The sequence below is a fragment of the Ovis canadensis genome, chromosome 6 (assembly GCF_042477335.2).
Source record: "Ovis canadensis isolate MfBH-ARS-UI-01 breed Bighorn chromosome 6, ARS-UI_OviCan_v2, whole genome shotgun sequence".
Lineage (NCBI taxonomy): Eukaryota > Metazoa > Chordata > Mammalia > Artiodactyla > Bovidae > Ovis > Ovis canadensis.
In genome coordinates, this window is record NC_091250.1 from 73,704,087 (window position 1) to 73,726,183 (window position 22,097).

Genomic DNA, 22,097 nt, shown 5'->3' on the forward strand with positions numbered 1-22,097 from the left:
AGGAGTGAGTACCTAACACAGTATGTACTCAACAAATGGTAGATTTTTAACAATAATTTAAGATTTTTCTGGTCATTAGAAAGTGTCCTGGAAATTTTAAAAGAGAAGCTCCTGTATCCTTGGAGAGTTGCTTATGTAGAAAACCTCTCTTTCTTACAAAGGGGAGCTGTGGGAACCTGAGGCTTTGTGACTGACTTTGAGGTATTTGGTCCTTTCATCTCAAGACAGCTGCCTGACGAAGGTGAACACCTTGACGGTTATCTCCTACCCAAAGCCTGTAGAGTAGAGTGTGCCCTGGAAGTGGTCTTCTACATGATATGGTCACTGTTAAACAGGAGCTTGAGCCATTGATTCTTTATTTTCCTAGGTCATGAAATGAGAAAGTTTGTGTAATAAATCTGAATTCAGTGTTCATGCAAAGCTAGTTTCTTTCTTTCTTTGTCTTTTAAGATTGGTCAATCTGAAGTTTACCTCATCAGTCCTGACACCAAAAAAATAGCGTTGCAGAAAAATTTTAAGGAGATATCCTTTTGCTCTCAGGTAAATGAACATGGGTTATCAGCTCAACTGCAGTTGAATTTTTTAATGAATTATTTTACTGTTTGTCATTCAACCGAAGTGGCTAAGGTCACAAGATGTATGCTTTCTAAGTGCTGGGTTTGTGATCTTGCATTTCCTTTTGTATATTAAGGCAAAATATAACTTGGACGTTAAAAATTTTGCTTTTAGCAACCATAACTTACTGGAGAAAGTACGTTTCCTTTTCTTTTTTTTCCCAGTCATTGGCAGTCCTGATTTCCAGGTGTATGTGCATGTATGTGTGTCTATATGCATATTTTTATATATACTCATACACACTAATATATTTTTTAAAGTACTTATTTTTACTTGCTAAAGATTCATGACTTTTGGGATACCAAGATCATTATTTCTCTTCCTTAAAATATAATAAATAATGAGTACCTTTGAGGATGTTTTCCTTAGAGTACAGTGTCTACTTGAGTTCTTTCCTGAAAATCTCCTGGGTGTGTTTCATAGAGAGATTTGGAGAATCTGTCAGTTATAATGAGCTATGACAACTTTACTCAGAATCTTCCTAGCAAAAATGGGTTACTGTTTGGGTAGTTTTAAAAAGTCTGAAATCATTTTCTCATTTTCATTTTCTCAAAATTAATAAGATATAATGAAACTCTCATTGTTGATTTATAATGTGATCTATGTAATGATTCAATAGGGAATTTTTTCCCCCAAAGGTGAAAACGACGTTCGTGCTTAAGATCGACTAGACACCGTTTACAAAGAAAATGTTTTTTCCAAATCATATTCTCCTTTGGAGTAACCTCTTGCATATGCTTAACTTGCCGTTGGAGAACATTGATGGCAATGCCAGGATGTATCAGTGATTGCTCGTTTATTGGGAAATATTTGACCTGAAAGTGAGATTCTCCATAGACATTTTATCTTGATTTGCTTGTATTTCTGTTGAAATGGTAATGCTAAATATTTGCTTTTTCATATGGTAGTTTTATTATTTCCTAAAGGATGTTTACAAATTTACATGATCACCTGCCCTTCAAGCTGTCGACACTTTGCATGCTGATGCTTTTAGGAGATGCTGTAGGTTAATATTTATGGATGATGTCTTATCTGTATTAAGGTGGTTCTTAGCTGATACTTTCAAAACAAGTATACATATTAATATTTATTAAAAAGAGCTCTTAGGAAACTGTGGTACAGCTTTGGCCTTAATGTCTTATGCTTGAAAGTATCTCTGTTCTTTGTGTGTATAACTTTTGACTCATTCTTCCTACCAGTTTACTTCAGGATATACTTGTTTGTTATTTTAGGAGTACAAATATTTTAAAACGTTTCCTTTAATGTTTGTGTCTACGTGTGTTTGCTTGTGTGTGTGTACAGTTGTGTTTCTTTGTTACTCTCTCATCTACTTCTTCCTTAATACTTAAGAAAAGTTCTCATTTTTATGTGTCAGCTTTTCTCCACTTCCTCTCACTATGAAAATGAGGATGAAAGCTCTGGTTTTCAGATCCTGCTTCTCTTATTGTGGAGATAGTCAGAGGAGTAACATTTTAGTAGAACTTCATATTTGAGAGATGTTTTTAGATATTTAAAACATTTTTGAAAATAGTAATTTCACAGTGTCCTTTAAAACCGTGCCGTGTGAGTCCTCAGCTGCGCGTGTGGCAGTGGTGCCTCCTCAGGGTATAGCTTACCATTCTTGATCTTGTCCCTGCCTTCCACAGGGTATTAGACATGTGGACCACTTTGGGTTCATCTGCCGTGAGTCTTCCGGAGGTGGAGGCTTTCATTTCGTCTGTTACGTGTTTCAGTGCACAAATGAAGCTCTGGTAAGTGAGAAGGGGCACTTCTTACCTTGAAATCTCATCTACACGGATGTCAGCCTCGCTGATTTCTTTATAGCAAAACTGTATGGCTTCACTGACAAATTATTTGGTTTTAATTATACTTTTATGACTAATAACCAGCTAATATATGCTTGAGACTGACTTGGGTGCACATTTTCAATGTTCATCATGCTTAAAGGCCTGCTCACTTTCACCCTCTGCTTTAGCATCTTTCAAAAGTCATTTTGGACTTTTGATCAGAAGAGTTGGTTTTCGTTCAGTATTTAATTTGCATCTAGTTTTTACCTTATCTCCTTGAAAAACTTTGAGCATTTGTAGTGTTTCTAGACTATGTATAAGCCTAGTGGTTCTTAATGATTATTATCCATTAACCTGTGACTAACAGTCCAGAAGAATCTTAAGTACTGGGTCTTTCCACAGAGTCCTGAAATCTCTGCCAGATCATTTTAAATGGCCTTTCTGCTCTCTGTGGTCTCTCCTCTTTGATCAGGTGGATGAGATCATGATGACCTTGAAGCAGGCCTTCACGGTGGCTGCTGTGCAGCAGACAGCGAAGGCGCCAGCCCAGCTGTGTGAGGGCTGCCCCCTGCAGAGCCTGCACAAGCTCTGTGAGCGGATCGAGGGTGAGCCTGGTTGGGGTGGGGTGGGTAGGAGTTCAGGGGCCTGGGCAAATTCGTTGGAAGGTTCTGTCCCACGGAGGCTGATGTTAGTTACAGGGGTCGTAGGTGGATGTCTTCTGTATATCAGGTGCTACCATCTCCCCTCGAGGGGCCCTGAAGACAGTGGAGGAGTTAGGGGAACAGAGGGCACAAGACCAGTTGCGCTGTTAATCATGGTGGGGTGAGTGTTCAGTTGGCTGCCACGGAGAGGTCTAGTAAGATGAGAGGTAAGAACTAACCACTGAGTGAGCCGATTACATGGCTTCCCTGGTGGCTCATTGCAGCTCTCCTGCAGTGCAGGAAACCCAGGTTTGATCCCTGGGTAGGAAAGATCCCCTGGAGAAGGAAATGGGAACCTGCTCTAGTATTCTTGCCTGGGAAATCCCATGGACAGAGGAGCCTGGTGGGCTGCATTCTGTGGGGTCGCAGAGTTGGACACGTAAAGAGTCCATTACAAGGCCAATGATAGCTTCAATGATAGCTTCTTCCAGAGCAGTTTTAATGGTGAGGAATGGCCAGAGGGCAGGTTCCAGTTGAGGAGCCAGTGAGAAAGAGCACAGGAAGTGTTGCTCCAAGTTTTTCTAGGAATTTAGCTTGGGGAGAAACTGCAATAAATGTTACGATTTCCATGCTTAAGATATGCCTGGCACTGTACTGTTTTCTTTAACATGTATTATCATCCATTTAATCCTCACCACTTTGTGGAAGGAAAAGGGATTACTGCACATTTGAGGGATAAGCAAGCCTATTTTCTGGGGCTTGGGGATGATAACCATCCTGATGGATGTGAAGTGGTATCTGATTTCCCTTTTTAAAGACAAATTGACATCATCTTAAGGTCTTCAAAGGTTCATTTGCTGGCATTCCAGTGCTGTTTAAAATGGATCAAAATGATTAACATTTTCAACCATGTTTTCGTAGTTGTTCCTTTTTGCTGACATGATACAAAATATATCTGGGAACAAGAAAAGTTGTGCTTTAACAAGAGATCCCATCTGAGCATCACTAGTTCTTTCCTTAGTGGTTGTCAAGATAAGGTAAACGATGACGGCAGTGTCCCCTATGAGCTTGTTAAGAAGCCTGCAGTGACTTCGGCCTTGAAGATAAAGCAGATTCTGACCTGCAGGAGCTGGAAGGGTTCCAGAGTTCCACTTGACAAATCTTTCTTTGGTCTGACTTAACTTTCAGAGAGCTATACCTGAAAAGTTTAATTATGGTAGGGATTTTGCTGCTGTAGTTTCGGAGTTATCATTTAATTCATCCTTTTACTGGATAAGATCCAAGCAAAGCAGAAAGCTATGCTAATGTAAAAACATCCATTAACTAGCACAGTTAGAAGACTGGCGAGGGTACATTTTGCCTACATGATGGGAAGCATTTCTAAAGCATCAATGGCACATTATTAGAGCCGTCCTTAGTAAGGGAGATACTGATAATTTTATGGACAGTTAGTTTCAGGTTCTTATATTCTGCTAGATTGCATCCCTACCCAGGGATCCAACCTGGTTCTCCTGCATTGCAGGCAGATTCTTTACCATCTGAGCTACCAGGGAATCCCCAAGTAGAATGAAATCGTTTATTAAAGCTCATTTTATGTACCCATAACAGTGGCTCTAATAGGAAGTTACGATCTGGCCAAGAACATCATGAACAGTGGAGAGGAACAATGAATGACATGGCCACAAAAAGAAAGACTTAAAGACTGTTTTCTTAATCAACTGATGTAGTTAATATGCTCTGGAATCCATAAAGTAGACTGTGCTTGTGGGTGCCATTGAGAGGGGCAGCTGTACAGATTCTGTGTTTGGACTCTCTACAACTGCTAGTATTTATATAGCATTTTGCTTATTTTAAAGTTTAGAGAAGCATTTTGGGAATTCTTGGCATAAATTACACTTTCACTAAAAAAAAGTTGAACTGAGGTTTCCTTTTGCTCTCCAAGTAAATTTGCCTTCGGCAAAGCAAAACTATTCATCCGTGCTCCCTTTAATAAGAGCCTTTTCTGGTGGCCAGCATGAAGGCAGACTGACTTGCTGCCCTTCTCGCCTGTAAAACCTTTGGCATCACGTGGGGAATGCTGCCTTCTTGCTGCAGAAACCCCCAGGAGCGGCTGAAAGTGTTGAGAACCCCACAGAGGGTGCACAGTGGAGAGCAGGCATGGGGCCTGGAGGACCAGCTTTGATTTGAGATGGGACAGAAAGGACTTAATGAATTGAGAGCTCCTGAAGACAAGGATAGAACTGTCTAGGGATCTCTGCATACCTGCTGAATATGAAGAGTAGACTGTATTGTATGATTTCACCTGAGATTGTTAGAAGTATGTATAATGAGTCTAACTCTTCTTGAGGTTTTTCTCCATGTGTGAATGTTTCATCAAACTGTACAAGTGTGTCCACGAGAGGATGCTTGGACGGTATCATTGACATCCAGATGCAGGGAGGATTTTTATTTAATGAGTTCTGAGTGCTAGTTTTGCTCGTAAATGTAAACACTGTTTTGATTCAGCCTGTAAGTAGTTAGTGCAGTGAAGGCATCGCTGTTTCCCTGGCTGGTGTGACCTGACAGCTTGCCAGAGGAATAGCTGAATGAGCTGTGCTCTGACAAATTGAGCTGTCCTTTCTGCACCTTTAATCACTTCTCTCTCTTAAATTGAAGAATAGTTGACTTCCAGTATTATTAGTGTCTGTGTACAACATGGTGATTCAGTATTTTTATATCTTCTATACCATACAGTGTCATCATAACGTTACTGACTGCATTCCCTTTGCCACACATCACATCCCTGTGACTTATTTATTTTATAACTGGTAGTATAATCCGCTGGTACACCTTAGTCCCCTTCACTTATTTTGCCCTTCCCCTCTTCCCCTCTGCCCTACGGCCACTAGCTGGTTCTTTGTAAGTCTATTTTGTTTTAGGTTGCACATATAAGTGAAAATCTGCCATACTTGTCTTTTTCTGCTTGACTTATTTCACTGAGCAGTTCGCTTTGGTATTGAAGTCACCGGAGTCAGGTGACTTGACTTTGTGTGGGTAACGGGAGGCAGTGGAGTGTTCTGGAGTGGTCTCTGGAGGCAGATCAACGTGGGTCAGATTCTCACTCTGTCCCTTACGTAGCTGATGACACGACAAAATATTTGAGTTGATTGTGCCTCAGTTTCTTTACCTATGGACCTTGGGATTACTGTATATAGTGCCTACTTCCAGGATTATGTTGAGGGTTAGATGAGATTATGCAGTGTTCTGTAAAGTGGCACAGCAGTCATTAAAAAAAATACTGGCTTTTATTTTTATGGTGGCCGTTTAGGGTTTTCTTGGCCAAAAAAAAGGTGGTGGGGGAGTACCTCTGGAAGGACTTCTAGAAGCTGCAGTGGTTTGAGCTGGGGCAGTGGCCTCGCCACAGCTTGCTGAAAGGGGTGGGGCCCCTGCCTTCTGTGGCAGGGAGAGCAGGGAGTGCTGGCTCTGGGACAGGCTTGGCTGCTAATTGGCCTCCTGACCTGTCAGTTGCCTGGCTTCTCTGGACCTCAGCAAACTCATCTGTAAAACAGAAGCCTGATTTCCAAGTCCCTGTTCTTCATTTCGGAGATGCCCTGTCTGGCCATCCTCATTATGTAGATAAATCTGGCCTAGATCCTGGCCCAGTGGCTCACCCTCAGGAGGAAATGGGGTGGCAAGTGGATAGGGACAGTGAAGTGAAAGTGAAGTCACTCAGTCATGTCCAACTCTTTGCAAGCCCATCAGGCTCCTCCGTCCATGGGATTCTCCAGGCAAGAATACTGGAGTGGGTTGCCGTTTCCTTCTCCTGGGAATCTTCCCGATCCAGGGATCGAACCTAGGTCTCCCACACTGCAGGCAGATGCTTTAACCTCTGAGCCACCAGGGCAGCCCTAAGAGTCATTGCAGTTTTTTCCATGATAGGTTGGCAAATCCTTTCATCCAAATCTCATCATGTGTGCTTATCTTTGGCCCCCAGGGAAAGGCAGAGCAGGGTCTGAGCCATATATGTGTGGAGAAGGAACTTTCTGAAATACCCGATTCTGATGGGCACTAAAATGGTAGCTTTATTTTAATGACTTTCCCTCAGAATCCTCTGTAATGTTAATTATGTGGTCATAAGACTATTAATAAGCATGTGGTGGTAAAAGGAACGCTGTTTGCCACACGGATCACTATTATGTGAAAGAACCTAACCTGCAGGAGAATGTTGGTCAGTTTTCAGAGGGGGTAGTAGTGGTTTTTCCTTAAGGGAGATTGTCTAGTTTACATATAAACACTCATGAGGTTTTATCATTTTCTGAGGACAGTGTTCCTGTTGTGTGCGATGTTTTAACAACCCTGGAGAAGGAAATGGCACCCCACTTCAGTATTCTTGCCTGGAGAATCCCATGGACGGAGGAGCCTGGAGGGTTACAGTCCATGGGGTCGCAGAGTCGGACACGACTGAGCAACTTCACTTTCAAGTGGTAGGGAAAAAAATGATTTGGAACCACACAAGGCTGAGGTAGAGTCCAGTGTGTTGGACTTCAGGAGTCTTGTGAGCTCTCTGGGTCTCAGTTTTCTTACCTGTAAAATGGTCCTCTTCATCAGGTGGTTCTAGTATAAAATGAAATGATACAAACCTGACATTTAAGTTGGCTCTAGCACATGAGGGCTCAATCAAAAACTGTTACTTGTTGCCAGTGTCCTCATCACTGACATTGTTATTGATTAGAATTTCCATAAAACCTCCGATGCCTAAAGAGGGCGGGAAAGCACGTAAGAGAGGGAGTGAGAACGGAAGGTGTTAACTCCATCTCCTAACTGTTAACGGAGTGTGTGTGTTCTCAGGTCTCTTTTTTTTCTTAATAGGAATGAATTCTTCCAAAACCAAACTAGAGCTCCAGAAGCACCTGACAACATTAACTAATCAGGAGCAAGCAACTATTTTTGAGGAGGTTCAGGTACGGTACTGGTTTTTAATTTCCAGAAAGGGGTGGGGAGAGGAAAGACAGCTTCTCTGTGGAATGTTATCATAAAAAATATCGAAACAGACCAGCCAGAGCCCTGAGGGAGTGGGCCTGAGTTCCTCTTGGTTTGAGCTTTAACAGCCTCGGGACAAGGGCAAGGTCAGTATTGCAGACTCCTATCAGAACTTGGCATGCTGATTCAGGGGGTCGCAAAGAGTCGGACACGACTGAGCGACTGAACTGAACTGATCAGAACTTGGCTTTCATGTGAAAACTGCTAAACCCAGGGGAGCGCTATCTTAAGGAATGAGAGGAAGGAAATTAGAAAGAGCCTCAGCCTGGGAGACAGAGGACCCTGGACTTTGGTCCCTGAGCACTACTCTCCCCGGAGACTTCTGTTAGCTCCGTTCCACTCAGGATTTCAGACCTCAGTGTGGGAGTCTTAAGGATATAACATTTTGTATATGAAGTTGAACATAAGTTTCCCTCCTTGCTCTTTTTTTTTTTTTTCAGTTTTGAAAATACATTTAAATGTTGCCTACACTATATAGTATTATCAAATCTAAACATAAAATATAGGCCAAAACCCAAGCTCATTGGGTTCCTGCTTTAACCCTGGAAACTCACTCTCATCCTTGCATTTAGATGCATGTATCTCGGGGAGACCACGTTCTGTGTGCTGGCATGCCTATAGTCCGTTCATTATGAATCTTTGATGAGCTCATCAAAAATGTCACGTCTGCTTTTGCAAAAGGACGTTTTCTGTGGTTTCCTGGCACTTTTTCTCGGGAGGCGATCACGGCAGAACAAAGCATAAGTCCCTTGTGAGGAGAGAGGCAGGGGCTTTGCGCAGAGAGGGGTCTTCAAACAAAGCAGGAAGGCCAGTGAGTCTGGGTTGTCAGTGTTCCCTTCCTCCTCACTGGGGAAAGGCTAGAGACAGGACCCGTGGTCTATCTTCTGTTAAGAGTGAGAAATTGAAGAATTGTCTTTCTCTTTTTAATCACATGTTCTCAGTTCTCCTTTCCTAGGTCTTCTGCAGTAGAATTAGAAAGAGTTTGAATTTTATAAATAGCTTAGAATGTTATTTTCACAATTATTCAGTTCAGTTCAGTCGCTCAGTTGTGTCCGATTCTTTGCATCCCCACGAATCGCAGCACGCCAGGCCTCCCTGTCCATCACCCACTCCCGGAGTTCACTCAGACTCAGTTGTTTCACAGTTATTAGTTGTGTTTAAATTTTCTTGTGTTCTTCTGAATTGAGACACTGCTTAATTTCCTTAAAGGATCTTTAGAGTGCTGAGTACACAGTACTCTCAGACAGAGTTAACGTGATTGGTACTTAGAATTCTTAAATGGATGGACAATTTGCTTCTGATTGTTAATGCGTTTGTGATGGGAGCTGGGGCCTTTTTCATCGGATGCTGGCTTACTTTATTGTAGTGCCATCAAGTCTCTTTGGCAAGCAATAGAAGATTCCTTCCTCCCCTAATGTGCCTTTGGTTTCTTTTTCATTTAGACAGCACTGTGTAACTTTCCCCTGAGCAGTGTGGTGAATCAGGGAAGGTAACACCCCAGCTATTCTTCTGCAGCAGTGATAAGTTCCTGATGGATGTGATTCTGAGGTTCTCTTTGATCCATGTGAGACACTCCAGTATATTACAACGAAGAGACTTTAGAGAACATCAGTGACAGAAGTTTGCTTCAGAAAATTCATGCCGTTAATATACTAGGATCCCTATGTGTTGTTGTAGCAGGCTCTGTAATTTTTGTTTAGTTTAAAGACCAAAAAGAAGTCATATTGTTCATTGGCTTTGCATAACCAGCTTGTACTTTGTCCTTCACCCTTGTAGGTGTAGCTCTTCTTTGAATAACACACATCTTAACATGGATCTTGTCTTCTGATGGCTTATTGATAGTCTTGTTATTTCCTCAATGACTGTTCTTGTTTTTTATAAAATATTATATAAACCAGGTCACTAGTTTCTTTTTAGGTAGTAGTGCCTGCTAATGCATTTGAAAATCATGCATTTTGAATGGATCATAAGGAAAAAGTGGCTTTGCAGTGTCATGAGACCTCTTATAAATAGAATGGTTATTATTTTTCCTTTCAGTCTTTCCTGGAGAAAAGTTGTTTCTGAGGAATTCTCCAAGGGCAAGTTTTTATAAAACAAATGTAATTACTATTGAAATAATTGTACTTAAAGCATATACTGGGCTTCCCTGGTGGCTCAGATGGTAAAGAATCTGCCTGCAGTGTGGGAGACCTGGATTCAGTCCCTGGGTTGAGAAGATCCCGTGGAGGAAGGCATGGCAACCCACTCCAGTATTCTTGCTTGGAGAATCTCTATGGGTGGGGAGGAGTCTGGTGGGCTATAGTCCACAGGGTCACAAAGAGCTGGACACAACTGAGCAACTAAGCACAAAGCTTACATATTCATTGTTTTTGTAAATAAATGTTTCATGGGGAAAAATAAGTGCAACCCAAGTGGAGCCATAAAGGAAAATAAATTAATTACTGTGTAAATGATGCTGAGGTTTATCACTGCTGCTGCCAACAAGCTGGCCTTGACTCTGAGCTCTGAGAGGAGGCTTTGGTGCCATATGGGCATGTGGATATGCTAACCCTTCTCTAGGAGAACTCATGACACTGCGGAGCCACTTTTTAAAATTTATGACCTTTTTGAAATTTACAGTTTCCAAACACGTCTAAGTGGACATGTGAGAAGCCTCCCTGCTGGCGGGATCTGGCTCTGTCCTTGTGCTGGCCCCTGCTGGCCGGCTGTGCTGAGTCCTCGTCGGTTGTCCTAGGGAGAAGTTGCTTCCAAGCTGAGTAGGGCTACTAAAGAAAATGTCTCAGAAGTCAAATTCTCTTCATCTGTTTGAGTGTATTTCGAGGAATGACTTAATACTCAACTGAGTAGGTAAACCAAGTAGATGTATACTCAATAAATGTTGATAATGGATTAAATAACATGACATGATTTTACAAGTTAAAGATTAATAGCTAGAGGAGCTTTTTTTCCCCCTCTTGAACAGAATATATAGGGTCTTAGTTGGATTTTTCCACGGTTTTAAAATGCTTTGTACAAGATCTCATCATAATTTTTTAAAAAGGTGTCATTGTCCAACTAAGCATTTTAAGTAGACTCCTCAGAAGACCATAGACCTTCTCAGCATACTGGTATTCGTAGACAGTGTTGGAAACTGACTCTCATAATGCTTTTATAACCGGTTTATAGCCCCACGCCTCATAGAAAGGAGGTTAAGAAACATAACGAAACTGGCTTTGTTACTTTTAACAGGCAATTGTTTTGTATTGTTCTTTCTTAAAAAATTAACTAATGATAGAAAAGCATACAAATCAGTGTTGTGTAGGTCAATGAAATAAACTTGCTTTGAGGTATAGTTGATGTATAATAGTATGTAAGTTTCAGGCATACGATGTAGTGATTAACAATTTTTAAAGGTTTGTAGATATTACATACATAATGCCTATATATATAAGTAATATATAATATATAATTATGTTATATATAATTATACCTCAGTTTTTAAAGGTTTATAGTTATTAAATAAAATATAATTATATATGCTATATAATTATATATTATGCATAATATATATCAGTTTTAAAGGTTTATAGTTATTATATATAATAAATATATTTAACAACTTTATTATAACATTTTGACTGTATTTCAGTGAATTTTTATAAGATGAATATACGTTGCAGCAACACACAGGTTAGGAAATAGAGCATTTCTAGCCTCAGAACCCCACCTCGGTCCTGCCCCAGGTAACCGGCATCCTGATTCTTGACCTGACTCCATAGGTTAACTTTGAATAAGCAAGTTAATTTTGACTGCAAAGCGATATTATCCAACTTGATTCCCCATTAGTTTCCTTAGACCTGTCTCTCTGACTCATGAATGTTTATGAGATTAAGTCACCTTCAGGAAATAATGATTTTCCCCTGTGGAGAATGGTAAAGTTCCCTGGGAGGCATTCAGGAGACCTCGCTCAATGGAAGGGTAGCGCACAGCCATGTTTCAGTTATTTTAAGGAAGTGCTCATGTTTGGGAACGCATGTAAGAATTAAAGATTTTAAAATTTAAAAAATAAAAAACTAAAAAAAAAAAAGGAAGTGCTTATTTCTTGACCTTGTGTGACACCACAGACGTGATCTTCTCAGCCGTAGTGTTTTTACCCTGTGATGTTTAACGAGCTCCGTGATGCAGTGTCTGGCCAGCAGCTGTGGGAGTACACTGCTCAATTTAGTCTCATTTTTGTCCATTCCAGTAGTTTCTTTCATGTATATATTGAGGAAACGAGAATGTACTAATAATGCTCCTCTCTTACTGCTGCATTCTTGGGCTGTTTTGATATTGGAAATAATTGATTATGAAGAATTTCTCCAAAGAAAATACAGATTTTCTTGTGAGAGAGCCCAAAAGTTTCACTGAAGATTAGGAAAAGAAAGAATGGGTCAGCTCTCGGGTACCTGCTCAGAGGCTTCATAATTCCCGTCTGCTTCTCTTTCTTGCAGTTTTTTTTTTTTTTAATAGACTTATTTTTTAGGGTAGTTTTACAGAAAAAGTGGGTGGAAATACAGAGTTCCCATAAAACTTCTCATGCCCTTTCCCCTTCCTCAAGCCGGTTTTTCCTATTAATGTCTTGTCTTAGTGTGGTACCTTTATTACAATTGAGCCAGTACTGACATGGTAACTGAAGTCTATAGTTTATTTCAGGGTTAATTCTTCTGATCATTTACTACCATTTCCTTGAGCAGCAGGAACAGCTTATTTTAAAATGATCTTTGTATTTAAGGGAGGGAATGTTAGAAGGTCTGGGTTAGGTGTTACCTCTGCTCTCTTTCGAGTCTATGACACAGAGGGTAAACTTGTTCCTTAGTTAGCTGGGCTGCTCAGAACAGCCTTGATTCAGCCTCAGATGCTTGTGTAGTGAAGGTCTGGGTTAGGTGTTACCTCTGCTCTCTTTTGAGTCTATGACACAGAGGGTAAACTTGTTCCTTAGTTAGCTGGGCTGCTCAGAACAGCCTTGATTCAGCCTCAGATGCTTGTGTAGTTGATATGTTTATTATGTACCCAGACTTGGTTTTAAAGGGCAAGCTAGAGGCTTGGGGTAGGGAGAGAGAAGAAGCAGGGCAGTGAAAAACTGCCATTATATATATATAAAAAGAGTATGCTTCTAAAGTTTATAAACTGCAGGCTTTGTGTATCTCCAGAGTAATTCAGTTTTGTTTGCTTTATATTCAAAGAAAATAATTGAATACATTAAATTAGATGGTCTTCTAAACATGAACTCTGGTATTTCAAGTCCAAAGAGTCTGGGAGCTGGAGGAGACCTTGGAGTGTATTGCGTGCATAATCTTCATTTGAACAGACAGAGAGGCTGAGCTTAAATGAGTTGCCTTAGATCCCTTTTCCAGGCAGCACCTTGAACCTACATGACCTGATTTCTAGTTCTGTGTGCTTTGCCACTACCTTGCCCGAAAAATAAAAGGAGTGCAAAGAATTTTTAAAATACGAGCAAAAAAAAGTTGAGTCTGTGCCATGAAATTTTGTGTGCAAGTGTATGCCTTCTGGGACTCCCAGAAAACGCTTCCTGATGAACATGTTTGATACGTGAAAGGAGCCATGACCCTGGGTCAGTTGCTATTTTCCTTTCTGCTTCCCTAAGCGTGAGAGTTTATAAATGTGCAGGCATCGTGGCCGTTGTCCTTTTCTGATGTTTTCAAGAGTATTTATTAAATATTTTAACTATGCCTCTATCTGATGTGAAATGTTTATTTTAGGTATAAGGACATCAGAGGTCAGAAGCCAAATCTGGCCCACTGGCTTCATTGTCTATTTCTTTTTAAAAATTATCTTCACTTTTAGGATCATTGGTGCCCCCTGGTGAGATGATTGGGTAAAAGCACTAGTCGATGGTGGAAGCTGAGCATTTTCAAATAAATGGTTTAGCAGTCTTGGTGACAATTAAAAATTAATGTAAAATATTCTTTTTTTTTTTAACCTTAAGAAATTGAGACCAAGAAATGAGCAACGAGAGAATGAATTGATTGTTTCTTTCCTGAGATGTTTATATGAAGAGAAGCAAAAAGTTCACATCCATATTGGGGAGATAAAACAGGTATGGCATTTTTTCTCTTTGATTTCACCAGGACACTCTGGAAAACAGAGTCTTGAGAATTTTTGAAGCTTTGAAACCTCTTTTCCTCTCTGCAATTTATTTTCACTTGTTACATATGTAGGGAAAATTTAGAAATGTTTAGATTGTGCTTGGAAAAGGTGAGGCAAGTTTCTGTCTGTGTCACTGTGGTGGGGACAGAGTGGTTTCTCTGACAGGGACTAGAGTAGGGCGTCGAGTGAATGCTGCTACCTGAATGAGCTTGAACTGCAAGGAGCCAGGCCCTCTCATCTCACCTTTCTCCCTGATAAAATGAGGGTGACGTTGTACAGCTTCTTTCACAATTACGTAAAGTGCCTGGAAATTCTTTGTACTAAAAATGCAGTGTGAATGTAAGATAGCACTACTGATCAATTGCATACAGTATTAGCCTGGTTTATATGCTGCTCAGATACAGAGCTTCTGTTTTACTTAGCATGCTGGGGGTGTGGAGTTGGAAAAAAAAATAAGGATATTTTTGATATTCATCCCTGTTGTTGCATAAATCAGTAGTATGTTACTTTTTATTCCATTGCGTCAGCAGCATGGTTTGTTTCTCCATTCTCCTTTTGATGGACACCAGAGTTAATTTTAGGTGCTGGTTATTGTGAACAAGGCTGCCGGTGGATACTCTGTGACACCCCTGGATGGTGGGTTCTGAGCTGAGAACTTCATCCTAGCTTCAGAATTTAAACCTTGGCTCCAAATGCTCATGCTTAGAGTTCACCCCTCAGTCTTGGCATGGGCAGTATGGGGACTGCAGTACAAGTCACTCTGGAGCCCCAAACAAGAAGCTTATCCAAAAACCAGCATCAGCTTCAAAGGAGAAACTTCTAGATGCTTAGTTTAAAATAAACAAGGACTGTGTTATTTTCTAAATGTGAACTATTTTCTAAAGATTGTATTTTCAGATTACATTTGAGTTATGGTGATAGACGTAGAAAAGAACCTTTTTAGACAATAGAGGAGACTAGAAAAAGCATTGAATTAAGTATACAGAGATTCTTAGGGCTTGATTTATAAAAAGAAAACCGCAGTGTAGTTTTTCTTCTGTCTCTGAAGGATCTTCTACATGCTACCAATCTTTTAGCCAGTATTTTCTTTATGTATCAAAATTATTCAAAATGCTTCTCCTTTGTGAAAACTTTGGTTGAAATCAAGTCTTCAGCTTCTGAGGAGTGAACTGGTGTTGAGTCAAATGCAAGCCCCTGTGGGTTCTTTGTGGATAATTCTCTTAGCTCTAGAGACTGACTTGAGCCTGGATAGGCTCTAATTCTTGGTAAATGATTGCATAGGACCAAACTGCGACTAATAACACACTCCCTCAGGATATATAATTTTTTGAGTGAATGCTGGAGCCTATGCTGATTATTGTTCTTCTCAACACCTGCAAAATGTTAACTTAGCTAAAGCTAGGGGTGGTATGAAGGCATTTAAGGTATTAATCTGCACACTCTTCTGTATGCTTGAAATATATAACAACAAAGGATAGCTGGTGTTAGAGTAATGGAGGATGTGGTTGTGTGTTTTTCTAACAAAATCATCATCTAGCAGGAAGCATTCAGGTAAGAATCCATAGAAGAAACAGTTTAATCTAGAGAATTTTATTTCTTTATTTTGTTTGTTTGTTAAGCATAGCTCTGATAAGTAAGACTAAATTTGATTTTGTGATTGACAAACTTTTATGTTGTCATTTCATGTTATGGTCAGTTAAGGGAGAGACTGGGTTGCAGAGGACAGTGAATAATGAGATGATGGAAACCACAGGAGAGAGGAAAAAGAACTCTGTGGGAGGGGATGAAGAGATTATTGTGGGCAGGATGGATTCTTCAGTTGATTAGATTTATTGTCTCACCCTCTGAATCACCCCCAAAAGTAAGCTGTTACTTTAATTTGAAAAGCTAATCATAGTCCCCTTTGTACTGGAAGCTGTGCCCATTGTTTTACATGTTTTACTCTTATAACAAAGTCCTATGATTAGATCTTGAGGTTGGTTTCAATTTACAGAAGAGGAAATTGTGGCTCAGAGAAAGTAATTTGCACAAGGCCATAGCTAGTGAATGACATGTCTCTGATCCATCTGCAGAGCCTGAGCTCTAAACTCCCTGTGAACTGATTGGCTTCTAAGTGCTTTTCCCTGTTTTGTTTGGAGTGGGTAGTGCAGCTCTTTGAGGCAGAGTTATTTCCCAGACTTGTAGTCATGTCACCAAGGAGCAGATGAAGTCGCAGAAAGAATGTGACCTAGGATCAAAAAGATGCATCCTAGAAATTTTTCAGTCCTTTACAAAGGAAGGAGAGAAGGAGGGAAGGAAGACCTAAGTGGCTTAACTTTCGATTGCTTCACTTTTAGACATCACAGGTTGCAGCAGAGAATATTGGAAGTGAATTACCATCAAGTGCCACTCGATTTAGGCTAGATATGCTGAAAAACAAAGCGAAGAGGTCTTTAACAGAATCTTTAGAAAGTATTTTGTCTCGGGTAAGTGACATAATTCCTCCTAATTTCAGTTAAATCCGTTTTTGAGAGAGCGTGAAATTCAGTTTTTTGCTTTCATTCCATCAGTGTTCATCATAGAGTATAGAAGGGTAAAGCCTTGTTCGTGTCTTTTCAGTGTTAGAAAAATGTTATCTACCCTTGAAATTCAGTTTATAACTTAGGGTTAAAAAAATTCTGTACTCTTTTGTATTATGTTCAGTGGAATTTTTGGCTCCCAGAGGAATGTTATTTGTTGGCCAGTCCCTGTAAAGAGCATGGATTACATACACTGAGGTGTGGGTTCTGGTCTCCTATCGTCACTAGGTACAGTTTAAAAATTGCCTTTGTTAGCTGCTGTTGTTATGTGTCTTGAACTGTTTATAGCAGGATCTGCAAACCATGGCCCTTGGGGGTAAAATGCCATTCACCTCTTGGTTGTTTTTTGTGTGTGTTGGGGGGGATCTTAGTTCCCCAACGGAGAAGGCAATGGCACCTGACTTCAGTACTCTTGCCTGGAAAATCCCATGGACAGAGGAGCCTGGTAGGCTACAGTCCATGGGGTTTCGAAGAGTCGGACATGACCAAGCGACTTCACTTTCACTTTTCACTTTCATGCATTGGAGAAGGAAATAGCAACCCACTCCAGTATTCTTGCCTGGAGAATCCCAGGGGCAGGGAAGCCTGGTGGGCTGCCATCTATGGAGTCGCACAGAGTTGGACACGACTGACGCGACTTAGCAGCAGCAGCAGCAGTTCCCTAACCAGGAATCGAACCTGAGCCCCACTACATTGTAAGTGCAGAATCTTAACCACTGGACCACTAGAAGGTCCCCTACTTCCTGCTTTTGTGAATAAAGTTTTATTGCAACACAGCTACCTATTGTCTCAGGATACTTTTCTGCGGAGTTGAGTCATTGCCATGGATACCACATGGTCTACAAAGTCTAAGAGGTTACTAATCTGGCACTTGACAGAAAAAATCTGTGACTGGGAGCTCTACAGGAAGAACAAATATACCAATCTGGGAGTTCTTTAACCAATGACTGATTACTGCCCTTCCCCACACTGCCAGCATGAGTATAAATACCTTGATGGCACTTCTAAGAAATCAAAGTTCTCTTTTCTCTCAAAAGTTTCACACCTTTCTGGAACTTGCAGTATCTTCTTATGGTTCTCTTTTATTTCAGAGACCACTCCCAATTGAAATTTTTTTTTTGTTAAATTTTATTTTGTGCAAAGATGTTTCTGAGAATTTTACAGCATCCTTACAGATCATTAAAAGCGGCTCATTTACAAAACTGGACTTGGAGGGGGCCTGCCTTTGAGAGCTCCCAAACGGAGAGGTTGTGGTTTGCGTGTCATAGGCTGGCAGTTCACCATGCTGTGTGACTCAGAGGAGAGTTGTTGAGTGTGCCCACTCAGCACTTGCTTTTCTTCTAGATGCACTGTCTCCTCTCCTGCCATCATTCCTGTCAAATGACTAATCTTCAGGGTGCTTTGGAGTGTTTAGGTTGGTTTAAAAAAAACAAAAAAAGAAATGTTGATTGTCTTAATGCACATATGTGCTCAGCAGCATTTCTGAAATGCACTTTTCCTGCGGTTATTAAATAGACTAGATTGCTTCTAGCAAATGTCTTTGCAGAAGCCTCAGGAGTCATAACTTGACGGCTTTTCTTTCCATAGGGTAATAAAGCCAGAGGCCTCCAGGAGCACTCAGCCAGTTTGGATCTGGACAACTCCATGTCTAGCATGTTCAGTAACACCAGCAAAGTAAGCACGTTTCTTCTTATACGACACCCTGAAGAAACCAACAAATGGGTCTTGCTCGTCTCCTGTACACAGGGCCTATCAGAAGAAGCCAAAGAAGCCTCAGAGCTGCCATCATGAAACGTTTGGTGCTTCCAGATTTCATGATGCAGGTGGAGGGCTGGTCGTGCAGGTCTGCTCTGACACACAAGCTGTGCTTAGCAAAGCAGAGGCCTCTTCCACAGCAAAGAGCAAAATGCACAATTTCAGGCACTGAGATCTAGTTAATCACAAGGCAATCAGTGGATTTCTTTCTTTAGTAGATTTTCCAATGAAATCTAAATGAAATATATTAAAAATAATTTAAGTTGGGAAAACCTCAAACATGAGTTTGTGAATTCTGAGAAGTATGCAGCTTAAATTCTTGTGTCCTTTAGCTGACTCTGTGATTATCATTAAGCATCACGATTTTTATAAATAAGCCTCAGCCTTCCATGTCTGCCACCAAGCACAGCTTTTTGGTGATAAGCAAGCCAGCAGTTCTTTTTGGTAACAAACCTGTGTCTATGATGTCGTCGTTTTCATTTTTTGCCTTCTAAACACACAAACATTTAAGCCTGGTTAGCTCACCTTTTTAACCACCAGCAAAGTGGATTTCAGGTTTTATGCTGGGGAGGGCAGAGTGCCCTGGAATGGGAAGAGGAGGAGTTGTGGAGGCCAGCCCCTTACCACAGGAATCGAAGCTGCCATGAGTTCCCCTTTAGGCATGTGGCTTTCCAAGTTTTTAGACCATAACAACATTGTGAAATGGTTCACAAACACACGTACATACATGCTCACACATAAAATTAAAATTTTATAAAACAATATTTACTGTAAACAGTGTATGATACATACTGGTATTTTCTATTGTTTTAAAAAGTTTATGGCAGACCACTAAATTGATGTCACTATGTTCTTTGGACATCCATTGGCCCTTTGAGGTGTAAGATGAAGCTAAAGGTTAACTCTTTCACATAATTTGGAGGGATGTTAATGAGAATTGAGATGAATAGGTTTTCACGGTGGATTGTCTTAGACACATTTTTAAACCTTTAAAGAATCTTTGTAACTGTAGAGTCCTAAAGAATGAAAAATTTACGTTACAGTTAGAGTGATTAACATTTCACAAGGTATTGGGAATTAAGCTCTTTAAATCTAATTTCTGTTACGTTAAGTGCTTTTAATCTCTCTCCTTAATAAACATAAATTTAATTTTTTAAAATTAAAATCCTTAATGCCTCTTATTTAAGAGGCCTTCAGTTACAGGTCAGATGAACAGATGGAATTTAGATTCTCCAGTCCACCGTTTGATGCATTCGCTCCTTTCATGTTGACTTATTCATCCCTTCTGGCAATTTCAGTAGGGACAAACCGGTATACTTATTTTGTACTTCTTGATTTGAGAAAAATATATCCCCCCTTCCCCCTCACCATTACCCCCTTGGCCACATCCTGGGCATCCAGTGCTAAGTGTGAGTGGTGATAGTTCATTCCTTTGAAAAAGTATTCATCCTGAGAGCCTATGATATTAAATTATTGTTGTGAGTCCTAACAAATGTTTGAGGACTCGGGAAATTCATTGAGTGCCTAATAAAATAATAACTTACATTTACATAACATTTTACAGCGGACGAGTACTTTTGGTTGTATTTTCTTGCTTAATCCTGAAACCCAGTGAGATAAATTTTCACTGTACCCTTTCACAGATGAGGAAATTGAAGTGCAGGAAGAAGTGATTTTCTCTGAATCATATCAATAAGTGCCTAGAGAGATATTTTCCATATCTAAGAATAATGTAGGATGCAATTTTAAACACTCAAGATTACCCAGTTAAATCCAAACATTAGCTCAAATTCAGAGAGCTTTAAAAAGTGGGTATCACATGTATGAACACCCTTGGCTAAGATAAAGAAGTTGATTTGTTTAAACAGTGCAGACAGGTTACACAGCACTCACTAGACTTGTTATAGGCAGTCGGGAAGAGTTTTGTTTTCTGCAAAGAGAACTATTTTGTCTTTGCTTAGGGCGGTTGCTTGTTGTAATTTATGTTCTTCACACTTGAGCTTGGGCAGTTTCCTGTTTGTCCTGCACACTAGCATTTTGTCTCCCCCGAGGAGGAGGCATAATGGGCCTTTATTGCCTTTTTTGGTGGCCTCTGGATGGGATTATGACCAGAAGATGTGTTTACATATTGAAATGTTTTCCTGCCACTGGAATCAGAGATTTGTAAATGCCACCAGTGCCCTATGATATGTCTGATGTGCTGTCTGTCTGCTACCAGGAGCCATCTGGCTGTGAAAAGGAGGCCTTATCCACCTCCGAGAGCTGCTTCAGGCTCCTCGGCTCCTCAGACGACCTGTCCAGTGACTCGGAAAGCCAACCCACAGAAGAGCCAGCCCTGCTCTCGCCCAAGCAGGGCTTCCGAAGGCGTGCCAACACCCTGAGTCACGTCCCTGTGGAATGCCAGGAGCCTCCACAGCTGGTGCGAGGGTCTCCAGGGGTCTCGCAAAGGAAACTTGTGAGGTATCACTCAGTGAGCACAGAGACGCCTCGTGAACGAAAGTAAGATTTGTTGAAAATGTAGATTTGTTGTATGAATAGCTGGGGCGTGTGTTACTGCCAGGTATGTGCATCCCAGGCATGTCTGTTGGGCGAAAAGGAAACCCGAGTCCAGTTTCACTCTTGGCTTAAAAAGAGAAAACTCAAATCAGTGACGTGTCCCTCTCGCCTTCCTCCCTCGGGAGAGATGTGGTTGTAAGAGATTCCCGTGACTTGTCCAAGTGCAGGGACTGTGAGGAAGCAGGTAAGATGAGCAGAAATGGCCCTTGAGATGCATAGCGGTCTGAGGGGCAGCCCTGGCTGGGAACGCTGCCACTGGCCTAGAGGAGAGCAGCGAGCAGGTGGGCAGGGGAGTACTCGTTTGAGGGGGGGGGGCCTGGGCCACAGTGAAGTGGGGACTCTGTCCCTGCTCTGTCCCTGACTGGCAGAGTTACTTCACTCCACTGCAGGACACTATTGGAATAGATGGTCTCGAAAATCGCCTCCAGTGTGAGAATTCTGGATTCTTCCAGTAACACTTACTGATTTTAATAATTTGGGCCATAGCGAGCAGTTAATGTCCTGCTTCTAGAGCTGGGTCAGCAGTACAGCAGCAGAAGTTCCACTTCCTTCCGGGGTCCCGTGGCAGCTAATTTGACCTCAAGTGTGGGAGACCATGGATGGACACGGGTGTCTGTAAAAGTCGCTTCAAAAATCTGAAGCTTCTCACGTTGTAAATATGAAACAGGCCGCACCTGTGTATGGCCACGGCCTCCCTCTGGCCAGTGACAACAGAAACCAGGACGTGTCGTGTCCACACGGGGTGGGGAGCGCTCTGATACGTTGCTGGTGAAGGGCGACATGTGCTAGCAGTCTCAGGTCAGGCTGTAGAGTCTTTCAGCTTTGTTTCCAGTTGGCTATTGAAAATAGTTACGTGGTTCTTTGGACTTTGGCTGGATAGCTGTGATCCCAAAGCACGACCTGCTTCAGAAGCTAATACTCAATTCTGTGATGTTCTAGAGATGAATGTGCCATGTGATCAGTTGCGTTTAACTCTTTGCAACCCCATAGACTGTAGCCCGCCAGGCTTCTCTGCCCATGGAATTTTCCAGAATACT

The 22,097-nt window shown here is 41.2% G+C and overlaps 1 protein-coding gene across 18 annotated transcripts in view; it reads left to right on the forward strand.

Moving 5' to 3' along the window:
* TBC1D1 (TBC1 domain family member 1) overlaps window positions 1-22,097 on the forward strand; it is a 228,057-nt gene that overhangs the window by 114,750 nt on the left and 91,210 nt on the right. For 9 of the 18 annotated variants that reach the window (XM_069593832.1, XM_069593834.1, XM_069593836.1 and 6 more), the window contains 8 exons: window positions 451-540; window positions 2,262-2,366; window positions 2,875-3,007; window positions 7,892-7,983; window positions 14,031-14,141; window positions 16,528-16,656; window positions 18,337-18,423; window positions 20,723-21,003. In XM_069593832.1, the coding sequence (XP_069449933.1) occupies window positions 451-540; window positions 2,262-2,366; window positions 2,875-3,007; window positions 7,892-7,983; window positions 14,031-14,141; window positions 16,528-16,656; window positions 18,337-18,423; window positions 20,723-21,003 (1,028 nt within the window). Of the gene's footprint in view, window positions 1-450; window positions 541-2,261; window positions 2,367-2,874; window positions 3,008-7,347; window positions 7,507-7,891; window positions 7,984-14,030; window positions 14,142-16,527; window positions 16,657-18,336; window positions 18,424-20,722; window positions 21,004-22,097 lie in introns of those variants that run through there. The other 9 variants (XM_069593833.1, XM_069593835.1, XM_069593837.1 and 6 more) reach the window with 2 other exon arrangements.